This window comes from Papaver somniferum, chromosome 9, assembly GCF_003573695.1.
Source record: "Papaver somniferum cultivar HN1 chromosome 9, ASM357369v1, whole genome shotgun sequence".
NCBI lineage: Eukaryota > Viridiplantae > Streptophyta > Magnoliopsida > Ranunculales > Papaveraceae > Papaver > Papaver somniferum.
In genome coordinates this window covers 102,739,726-102,751,412 of record NC_039366.1, presented here as the reverse complement: position 1 = coordinate 102,751,412, position 11,687 = coordinate 102,739,726, and the positions used below count along the sequence as shown (strand labels likewise).

General features: G+C 35.2%; 1 protein-coding gene across 1 annotated transcript; it reads left to right on the top strand.

Moving 5' to 3' along the window:
* Positions 1 to 1,184: 1,184 nt before the first annotated feature.
* LOC113310010 (L-ascorbate oxidase homolog) lies at positions 1,185 to 3,170 on the top strand. The gene has a single exon (XM_026558546.1). The coding sequence runs from the start codon at positions 1,330 to 1,332 to the stop codon at positions 2,989 to 2,991; it is 1,662 nt and encodes a 553-aa protein (XP_026414331.1). The 5' UTR covers positions 1,185 to 1,329; the 3' UTR covers positions 2,992 to 3,170.
* Positions 3,171 to 11,687: the final 8,517 nt, after the last annotated feature.

Below are 11,687 nucleotides of genomic sequence, written 5' to 3'. Positions count from 1 at the left end.
TCTCAGGGAAAAGTGAGTAATGCTATCATTTTCATACCCATGTCAACTACATTAGTTTCACATACTAACATATAAGAATTCATTGAATTTTAGCTGGAACGTTTCAACGGGCTATGGAGAATTTGTAATGGGAAAGAAAGTTCATTCACCACAAAGAATATACGACGTTGTACCGACGTGCTCGGAGGTTCATTGATGAACATTTGATGTGTCAAATTCTAGAATTCCCATACTGAGTCCTATATATATATGTAGTGGGCTAATTTCCTCAACTATGTAATGAATATTTTGTTTCTGAAAGTAAGGCATAATCGGTTTACATGTGTATTAAAAATGTCCGATTTTTGGAATCGGTTTATGTGGGTATTGATAAAACTCCGATTCTGGGTTTACATCTTCCTAAGCATAAAACTCAACCCAGAATTGGTTTACAAATGCACTAACATAAACCGATTCTGGATCGAGTAAAAACTAAATTTTTTTACAAGTTTTGATTATCGATTAATGAAAGTTAATTTCAGGATTAACTTGATTAAACATTTTTTAATAATCCGAATTAGCACTAATTTAATAAGGGTATATTGCGCATTAATATAAATATTGGATAAGGGGTTTCTATGAATTTTCTCCCAATGATCCTATTTTGTCATCTAGTATTATGCCCCAATTAAGTGGCATAGACCCCAATTTAGCCAGGCTACTTATATATGAATTCTACCTTTTCGACAAAAATAAATAAAAGTACACCTATAAGGCATATTTTTTCATTTGTTTTTTTGATACATTTTGGGACACTACGCGGGGCATCCAAGTTAGTAAGGCCGGCCCTGCGGTTACAACTTGGGTTTCCTCCCCGCATGTTAATTGTGATGTGAATATCAAACCGAACACGTTTGTACAGGTTGCTAATTGCTTACAGTACATGCAATTACACCTGATTCGACCATCCCCTAACGTGGAACGTACAACGCATACTTAGAAAGAGAGAAATTCAAGGATTTGGTTTGTGTAAAAAAAGCAAAAGACAGAATAATTCAAGGATGCTTTGTATAAAAAAAGCAATAGAGAGATTCAAGGATTTTAGTGGCAATACGAAACTCACGCATTTGAATGAACAAGAGTTCTTCCTCTTCAACAAACTCATCATATAAAAGGAGAGACATCGACCAGCTTAATTCATCACTTAAAAACAGAGTTTTCATTAACTCTTTTTTTAAGGGAATAATTGTATACTATATTTTTTTTTCTTTTTCTTTTTCCTTAAATAATTATAAAAAAAAAGGAGAGGGTTTTGAGGTTGCTAGGGAAGCAAAAAGTAAGATCAACGAGATGGCTGCTAGAGCGAGTGCATTTCTTGCATTGTTGATCTGTTTATCAACAACTGCTTTGATTAGAGCTGAAGATCCGTATCTCTTCTTTACATGGAATGTTACTTATGGCACCATCTCACCACTTGGAGTCCCACAACAAGGCATTCTCATCAACAACCAGTTCCCTGGTCCTAACATCAATTCCACCACCAACAACAACATTGTCATCAACATCTTCAACAACCTTGATGAGCCAGTTCTATTCTCATGGAACGGTATTCAACACAGGAAGAATTCATGGCAAGATGGTATGCCCGGGACTACCTGCCCAATCCAACCTGGTACTAACTACACCTATCATTTCCAGGTTAAGGATCAGATTGGTAGTTACTTTTACTTCCCTAGCACGGCTTTCCACAAAGCTGCCGGTGGTTTCGGTGGTCTACGCGTTAACAGCCGTCTCCTCATCCCTGTTCCCTTTGCTGATCCCGAAGAAGACTACACCGTCCTCATTGGTGATTGGTACACTAAAGACCACAAAGCCTTAAGGAGTGTTTTGGACAGCGGTCGATCTATTAACAGACCCGACGGTGTCCTCATTAACGGTAAGTCCAGTAAAGGAGCTGACAAGAACGAACCACTCTTCTCCATGAAGCCTGGTAAGACCTACAGGTACAGAATCTGCAATGTTGGTATCAAGAGCACATTGAACTTCAGGATCCAAGGTCATATGATGAAGTTGGTTGAGATGGACGGTTCCCACGTTGTACAGAACACCTACGATTCACTTGACGTTCATGTTGGTCAGTGCTACTCAGTTTTGGTTACAGCTGATCAAGAACCAAGAGACTACTACATGGTTGCTTCTTCAAGATTCATCAAGGAGAGCACCAACGCCACCGGTTTGATCCGTTACGAAGGAAGCAGCGCCCCTGCTTCTCCTGTTCTTCCAGAGGCACCAACTAGTCTAATCTGGTCACTCAATCAATTCCGTTCTTTCAGATGGAACCTTACCGCCAGTGCTGCTCGTCCCAACCCACAAGGTTCATACCACTATGGTGGTATCAACATTACCCGCACCATCAAGATCGTTAACTCTGCTTCAAAGGTTGACGGCAAGCTTCGATATGCCATTAACGGTGTTTCACACAACAACCCAGAGACCCCTCTCAAGCTTGCTGAATACTTCCAAGTACCCGAGAAGGTCTTCAAGTACAACACAATTGCTGACGAGCCAACCGCAGAGAGTGAAACCAAGATCACTGTCTCACCCAACGTTCTTAACGCAACTTTCCGTGACTTCGTTGAAATCATATTCGAAAACCACGAGAAGTCAATGCAATCATACCACTTGGACGGGTACTCGTTCTTCGCTGTTGCAATTGAAGCAGGAAAATGGACTCCAGAGAAGAGAAAGAACTACAACTTGCTCGATGCTGTAAGCAGGCACACAATCCAGGTCTACCCTGGTACTTGGGCTGCCATCATGCTTACCTTCGATAATGCTGGTATGTGGAACTTGAGGTCTAACCTTTGGGAAAAGTACTACTTGGGTCAGCAAATGTACTTCAGCGTTCTTTCACCGGCTCGATCTCTCAGAGATGAATACAACATTCCCGACAACTACACCATGTGTGGTCTTGTTAAGGACTTGCCTAAACCACCTCCTTACACTATCTAAGTTTAAAATTCTGTAAACTGTAAAGTTTGAGTTCATGTATTTTATACTTGGATATTAAATAAGAGGCTGCTCAATATATCAATTGATAGTTGTTTGGCAAAGCATGGTTGTGGTGTTACCAAATTGATGGAAAATGTAATAAGAGGCAGTGTACTAATGAAGTCATCGTCTTCGAATCAGTGTTCATTTCATTTCCTTCCAAAAAAAAATTTACAAATAAAGAAAACACCTAATGAGATTTGATTTGAATGTTGAACCCTTTTTAACTTTTAGTGATGAATTGCTAAAGGTGTGTACCAGTATTGCTAGGACGGGGTATAGTTAATATAAACAAAATAATCCTAAGTATTGGATCTATGGATTGGTATCTTCCCTTGTCCTTTTTTTTTAGCGATCATGTTACGACATACATATTCAATATATATTAATTTGAAAAAAAATTATATAAATCGAATATTTTTATTACATTGTCTTAAATTTTTATTTGATACTACGTTGTAATATAAATTTCAAAGTAAATGTTTATACAGAAATTTTAGATGGTAGCCTAGTAACAAGCTGGGCAAATATTACGTTTTAATTTCTGGTTTACGAATAAACATACAGTTCAATACATAACATCAAATAAATAAAATCGGCAAATTTAATTTCAAAAAATAAACCTTCTACCGGTAACCAATTTTAGTCAACTCACTTTAAATTAAATTTCTCAAAACATTAAATCTCTTGATCATTTCTGTCTCTTTTAGCTTTAATGATATTATATATTTCAAAATTAATTGGTTATAATGGTACAAGGTTTTTTTTTTTTTTGTATTCTAAGCATGTTTTAAGACAAATGAATTATAATTTTATCTCTTTAATACCTAAAAATAGTTGTCCAAGAATGCAGTTGATTTTAGACCAACAAACTTACCTATAAAGTTATTTCTAAGCTCTTAGCCTCTAGATTCAAAGTCATCTTAGAAAAACTATCTCTTTTTACCGAACAACCTTTGTTACTGGTAGATGCATTACTGATAACATAGTAAGTGCTCATGAGTTGGTAGACTCAATGAAAAGGATCAAAGCTAAGAATGGTTGGATGGCCATCAAACTGGATATGGCAAAAACATTTGACAGGATTAAATGGTCGTTCCTCGTGAATATCCTTAGGAAATTTGGTTTCATGAGTTGGTAGACTCAATAAAAAAGATCAAAGCCAAGAATGCTTGGATGACCATCAAACTGGACATGCCAAAAGCATTTGACATGATTAAATGGCCGTTCCTCTTAAATATCCTTAGGAAACTGGATTTCTGTAATAATTTTTGCACAATGATTGATCAATGTATTAACACGGTTTTAACATTCATTCTATTGAATGACTCTCCATGTGTAGTTTTGTCTCCCCCAAGAGGATTTAGACAAGGGGATACTTTGCCCCCTTATTTTTTCATTCTTCGTATGGAAGCTTTTTCTAGAGTTTTACTTTCTACTTTAATAATCTTATTCATGTTATTAAAATTAATCCCTATCTTCTTGTACTTTCACATTTATTTTTTGCAGATGATTTACATATTTGCTAGAGCCAATGCCGATGAAGCCAAAAATCTGGTAAACCTTATTTAACAATTTAAATATTTTTCATGTCAATATGTCAGCTAAAATAAATTTGGTATAGGTTTTAGTAGTGGTGTTCCTAATGGTACCAGGAATAGGGTTTCCAACATCCTGAAAATTAATAAACTTATTATTAATGACAAGTATCTCGGAGTACCTCTTCTTTTTAAAAAAAGAAAAGTGCATTCTTTCTCTATTCTTCTTAATAGATATGGTGATAGGTTTGATGCTTTGAAACCTAAGTTTCTTAAGCTTCCAGGCAGAACTGTCCTGACTCAATCTGCACTAAGTAGTTTAACATCCCACCATATGTCTATTTTTTTTATTCCTAAAACTTTGACAGGAAAAAAGGATGCTATCCAAATGATATTCTGGTAGAATAAAAATAAAGGTAAAAAAGGTGTTTACATTAAGAAATAGAAAGATGTAGCTCAACCTAGAGTTTTGGGGCTCAACCTAGAGTTTTGGGTGGTTTGAATATCAGACAATTTGAAATAATGAACTTAGCTTTATTGGCGAAATTGGCTTGGAGAATGTTGCATTCTTGAGATGCTTTGTGGGTCAAAATTCTTAGTGGGAGATACTATCATAATTCTGGTCCCCTGTTTGATAGCCTAATTGCTAATGGGTCCAAAATTTGGAATGTCATTTTTACAGGCCTTGAGATAGTTAAAAAAATGCATGCTGGGAAATTGGTGATGGAATATCCATATTTAAAGGAGTAGATGGATTCATCTATAAATTCGATTGTAAACTCTCAATTTGTTTCATTTATGTGTCTCAATTAATCGATTTTGATATAAAACAGTGGAATATTCGTATTCTTAATGCTTTAATTGACCCCCATATTATTGGAAACATCCAGCACATTAGAATACCTTGTGATGGTAAAGATTATCTTAGGTGGCAACCTAATTCTAACAGTGTGTCACTGTTAAGTCTGCTTATAAGGCTATTCTGCATGATAGAAATCAGGACAAAGGTTTGTTAATATTGTCCCCATCTCCTGGAATTCCTTTTGGAAAAATATATTTCCTGGTAATATCCTGTATTTTCTTCGGAAATGTCTCCAAAACTTCCTCCCTGTGGGTGAAAGATTTATTAGATTTGGTTACAATATTGATGCCATTTGTCCTCTGTGTAACAATCATGAAAGAATTCAACATCTCTTTATTGATTGCTCATTTACTCAATGTGTTTAGAATGCTATAATCAATAGTGCTAACATGGTAAATGCTCAGTTTAATGATTGATTGTACATCATGTTTCGGGATAATAATCAAAGAAGCACCAGAGCAAGTATTGTAGAATGGTTTGAATTTGTGATGTGGCAGATGCAGATACAAGAAAGTGTTTTAGAATGTTCAACCTAACATGTAATATGTAGTTCTGATAAAAGTTGATTATGCAGATATGCATAGGATAAGAGTTGTTACTGTTGTACCTGTTGCTAATAACAATGCATAGAAATTTCCAATGGCGAAAACCTGATCAGCCTTTTACAAAAATTAAATTTGATGCATCCTATGAGGAAGATGCACATACTTTTTTTATCGGAAAAGAGAAGATATATTAGATGAGTAAAATGTACAGAAGGCTACCAAAGATAGACTGAAAGAGAAAAAGAAAAGGAATTTTTTTTACAAGGACAACTTACAAGAAAAGATTCTCACAGTCTTTAATCACTGAACTAGAGAAGTTCACGTGTACTTTTTTCCAAACTGCAACAGCCCAAAGAAGAGCAAAGTTTTAGCCTCATTACCTAGATCGTCATCAGTCTTGAAGGTGTGCTTGGCATCAAACACGTAGTTGTTATGTTCTTTCCATAAGCACCAAAACATTTCTGCAGGAATTGAACTCCATATGTAATTTCCGTTAGTTGAAAAGTTCGTACTATGCCAGCAATTAGCCAACAACATAATAGTTCTAGGAGTGTCGTAAGCACATCACGATCTAGGCAATAACATTGACCAAACCCTGAAAGCAACCCTGCAGTGTTGAAAAAGGTGATCTTACGTCTATGCATTGTCACCACGAAAAGCGCAGTAGTTATCTAGCACAATTCCTTTGCGCAGAAGTACATCCTTCGTATTTAACTTGCCATGAATCAAACTCTAGACAAAGATATTGATCTTTTTTTCTTTTTCTTTTTTTAAGTTTTACAATTTAAGTTGTATTAATCTTGCTATTTATTAATACATTTTGGATTTACAAAACAAAAAAAAAAGATCTTTAGAGGTATAATCGATTTCCTGATGGAAAAAAAATGATGCACATATTATGGGAAGTGGACTAATCTTAAAAAATTTTGCAGGCAATACATATGAAATTAGATGCAGCAGGAGTAGAGCACTAGATCCTGAACAAGCCGAAGCTTAAGTCCTTTTGGAAGTTGTTTTATGGGCCGAAGATAAGGAAATTGCGACTTTACACCTTGAAGAAGATTGTCAAAATGTCATCAATGTTGTGAATGGCAATTTTGAAGAAATAAAATGGAAAACCACAAACTTAATCATGGACGTTCTTAAAATTTTATCTTCTTTTAGTAATTGGAGATGCACTTTTGTGCAAAGGGATATAAACCATGTGGCTCATGCTTTCGCTAAACATGGGATCTTAACTCTTGAAACTTTAGAAATGTTTTCTAATTTCCCTGCTTGGATATCTGAATGTATCCATAGGGATAAGTAGTTGTAATTTCCCACCTTTTTAATAAATCTCTTTTTGGATTAAAAATAAATAAATAAACAAAGTCATAATTGTACACTCCCGTACATGCCATGTGTTTCATACAAAAAATAAAATTTGGAAATGTCTTCTAATTTCGTGCTTGGATATCTGTATGTATTTATAGGGATGAATATTTGTAATCTCCACACTTATTAATAAATCTCCTGAAAACAAATTGGTAGTTGTATACTTCACTGCATGCCATATGTTTCTTTTTGTCTGTGAATTCAAAGTTATTGTCACTGGTGATGATCTCATGCGGGAAATGAGTTAAGGTTAAACTTAAAATTGATTTATCAGTTTTACGAAATTATTGGGAGGAAAAAAACGACATTATAAAAAGCCATCAAGTTTGCTCAAGATTCTTCTAAACTTAGGATCAACTCTAATTAGAGGATTTTGTTTAACCATGCACATAAACTTTAATTCCAATAACAAAATAAGCAGGAGGGTTTCAGAGAAAGCTAAGTAATTATCAGAACAATGAATAATTCTGATGAGCAATATAATTCACCTCAAACAAAATGAAGTTAATAATACGACCAAAAAGATTCAGAAAAGAGAAAAAAGAAGAATCATATTATTGGGGCTGCAAATGGTTAGCTTTTTTGGGGCTGCATAGGGTCATGAAATATTATTCCATAGAACCCCTTATCCTGATATTTTTTGTAATACCGAATCTACCCTCGATTTGATTAGTGATAATTAAAATGATTACGGTCCACGAGTTATAACCCCAAAGGAGTCACTATCCATCCACAAAAAACCCGCCAAAACAAAAGCAACACAAAAACCCCAAGAAACAAAATTTTGATGAAACCAAAATTTGGTTTCATCATAAAATTTGATGAAACCTCGTAGAATTTGACGAAACCAATTTTTGATTTCATCATAAAATTTGATGAAACCAATTTTGAAATTTGGGGTTTTTGTATCAATTTTTTAAAATTTTGGGGTTTTTGTATAATTTAGCTTAAGATGGAGTTTTAATGAATCCCAACATTTGAGTGGGGTTTTTGTACCACAAGTTTGGTCACCTTGGGTTTTTATGACTAGTTTTGAAATGATTAAGTTAACTAATAAATATAAGTGAATGGATTAGAATAATCAAATGTTTAATCTTTTGAAAATTAAAAATTGATTTTCCTAGATTTTTAAGATGGACAAGGATGATTATGGTGAAATTGTTTTGGAAAAATTTGAAGAAAAATGATGAAACCCTTCGTCACAATACTCAAGAAGATCTTATAATCAACTCCCAAAAACAATTTTATCGATTCAAATCCTTTAAAAATTCGGTAAAAATCTGAGTTTTTTACTCTTTACGGCTAGGATAATGTGTCAAACCATCCGTAAAAAGGTAAATACAATTGGCAACTGAGGAACTCCCAGCAGTACATAAGCATAACGGATGGGAAGTGGAGAACTTCTGGCCATTATTTGTTCCAAAATCACCTGTTTCTATATTACAGCTGGGTTAAGATGTTTAGAAGGCAATTTTTCCGTCCGTAATTGAATATGTAAGTTAAGAAATTTAGATTTTCAACATGAATACATACTACGATTGAAGTGTAGTAGTAATAATTACATTAATTAGACCAAAATATAACCCATTACATATTTACTAGATCCGCATTACAAAATTGGTTTTAATAACATCCCTTACGATGTATCAAGAAGTCTTTGATGATGGCGAATTGAGCTTCGTAGTTGAAATTATAACATTTTCATTTTATTCATTCTTTCTTAGCTTGAGCTACGAATTCCTCACCATTTTCACCTCTAATTCGAAGTTGCTTGCAAATTCGAAGTAAAGCCATATATTCTTCGACTTTTTTACGTATGTATGAAAGTCGAAGATACGTACAATTTCACTCCGTCACTGTTATTAGTGTTATCCGTTTTACTACAAAAAAAATTCAAAAAACTTACTCCAATGTGATTAACTAGATAAACCACATTTCCTTCGCTCTTCTCCCATCTTTGGATAGCATAATATAAAATTTTTGCAAAGAGATAGGTCTTCATCCAAAGTAAAGTTGGGTTTATCCTTTGAATACATTGCATTGAGTTTGTAGGGGTTTTGGTGGAGATTATTGATGTAAAAGGTGTGGTTTTGATTTAGAATGGATGGTTATATGGAGGTGGAGTTATTTCAAGTATAAATAAGTGGTTGAACAGCTAGAACCTTCTATAAATCAGTCTTTTTAAAATTCAAAAAGTAACCGAAAGGATGTGGAAAAAAGGAAATTCTTGTATTTACGGGTAGGAAATTGATAGATCGACCAAGCCGTAAGTAAGTATAGACCTGTAGGTTTTTGGGTATATCATATTTAAGGATAGGAATCCACACCGTAAAATAGAGCTTTTACTTTATGTCAGATTTACGGTTTGGAGTCCTAACCGTGAAACATATACTCGGTCTGGATATCTAGTCGTAACATGGCCAATTTTTTTGGGGGGGTTATCAGTGAAATACACGGGTAGGTCCTTCCCAACCGTAAATGAAACACGGTTGGTTTACCTATCTGTATCAGTTTTTACGGCTAGAAATTTCTAACCGAGACTATGTGCCATTTTTCTTTACAAACTCAGAGACCATTATGGTTGATAAATCCATCCAGGGATAGGAAGTATGTTTTTAGATAACAATTATAGGAATTTACAGCTACATTTCATAAAGCAACGACCTAGTTGTAAGTGCTCAACAATTTTGATATTGTTGCTTTTTCATCGTTGTACTTAGATATAGACAAAAAGAAATACTAACATTCACTTATACATGAAAGTTATAAAAAATTCATTCGCCCAAATCCATAACCAAACAACGAATATACTAAATACACAAATTCTTAAATGATAAAAAAAATCCATGAAACAATATACTAAAAATCCACTACGTCTCAATTAGTCATTCATTGGATTCCTAGCCCGATTCAGAATCCGAACCCGATCGCGATGCCTCGTCCGAATCCTCGTCCTATTTATCCTCTTCCACAACCTCTTCTAAAACTTTAGGTTTTTTACCTCTTCCATAGCCACCTTGAACTGGAGCTTTTTTACCTCCACCACGTCCACCTCGAACATTTGGGCCTTTGCCACTTTTATCAATTGTACCTTGACCACGTCCACCTTTTTTACCTCCACCACGTCCAGCTCGACCACCTTTTCCTTTCTTTGATTGAACATGCTCATTGGAGGGAGTCTTATCCCTCTTACTTCTTCTTGTACAATCCTCTTCATAAGCATATAGACCTCCTTTGTCGGGGTTTAGTATGCCTTTAACTCGATTTCGGATTAATCTTTGTTCAGGGACCGTTATCTTGTCACCTGGATTAATGCTACGGGTTAGGTCCTCGACCACCCAATGAACTTGTTCAATCTATTTTTTCATATTAAATACACGAACTGTAATTATTCGTAGATAATTATAAAGAACATATACAAACAGAAGATTAGTAGTATACGTACCACCATCTGCCTCCAGTCACTTTCATCATTCCTTGATGTCCTTGATGTCGAACTCTCTCCCTTCTTGAAGTATTTTCTCGCTTCCGGATCCAAATTTTCCACATAAGGATGAGACCGTTCTTGATACCATTCCGTGTAACTCGCATCCGCATCAGAAGTTCCATGAGAAGCTTCAAGCCCTCTTGTACTCATTTGGTTTACTTCTTCGGAGTGAGCAATCCAATAATCGACCAACGGTGCTGGTTCATAGGTCAATTTGACATTCTTCTCAGTAAAAAGGAAGTTGCCAACGCTCAGTTTAAAACGAGAGGTTTCAGGTACTCTTTTCTGGAAAATACCAATTTGACGGAGCGTTATACGAGGATCTAAAATGACGAACCCGGTTGGATGAAACAAAGGTCCAAGGTAGGTCGCCACATCAGAAAATACTCTATCACCAACTTCATCTTCTTCGTCTTCATCAAGTCTCATATATGGATCAAAAACCACATCATCCATTGTTAAAAAGTCCAACGTTTTCCTTATTTCGACCATTTCCATCTATTTAGCTTTGTGTTGAGTCCCTCTAAAGGGGTATCTTCCTCCTGTAGGTTTCCATAGAAGCCACTTCTTATCCCGAGAAGTCCTCAGGCATTTAAAATGGTCGTAAGCCCATGACTACGGGAAAAAAAGAATTATAAATAAGATATACGCACAAACCAATAGAAAAAAAAAACAAAAAAAAATTGTTATATGTGTTAGATCATTGCTCGGTCAAACTCGCAAGCGTTGTTATCTCAAGCTTGTTTGTCAAGTTTAGTTGATCAAAACTATAAGTCTTGATTTCTAGTCTACTTATAGCTATGTCTTGGATTAGGATAGAATGTGTAGTTGAGCTCTAGACTTCATGGCGT

Coding starts and splice junctions, on each gene's coding strand:
- LOC113310010 (XM_026558546.1), top strand. CDS start 1,330: ATGGCTGCTAGAGCGAGTGCATTTCTTGCATTGTTGATCTGTTTATCA.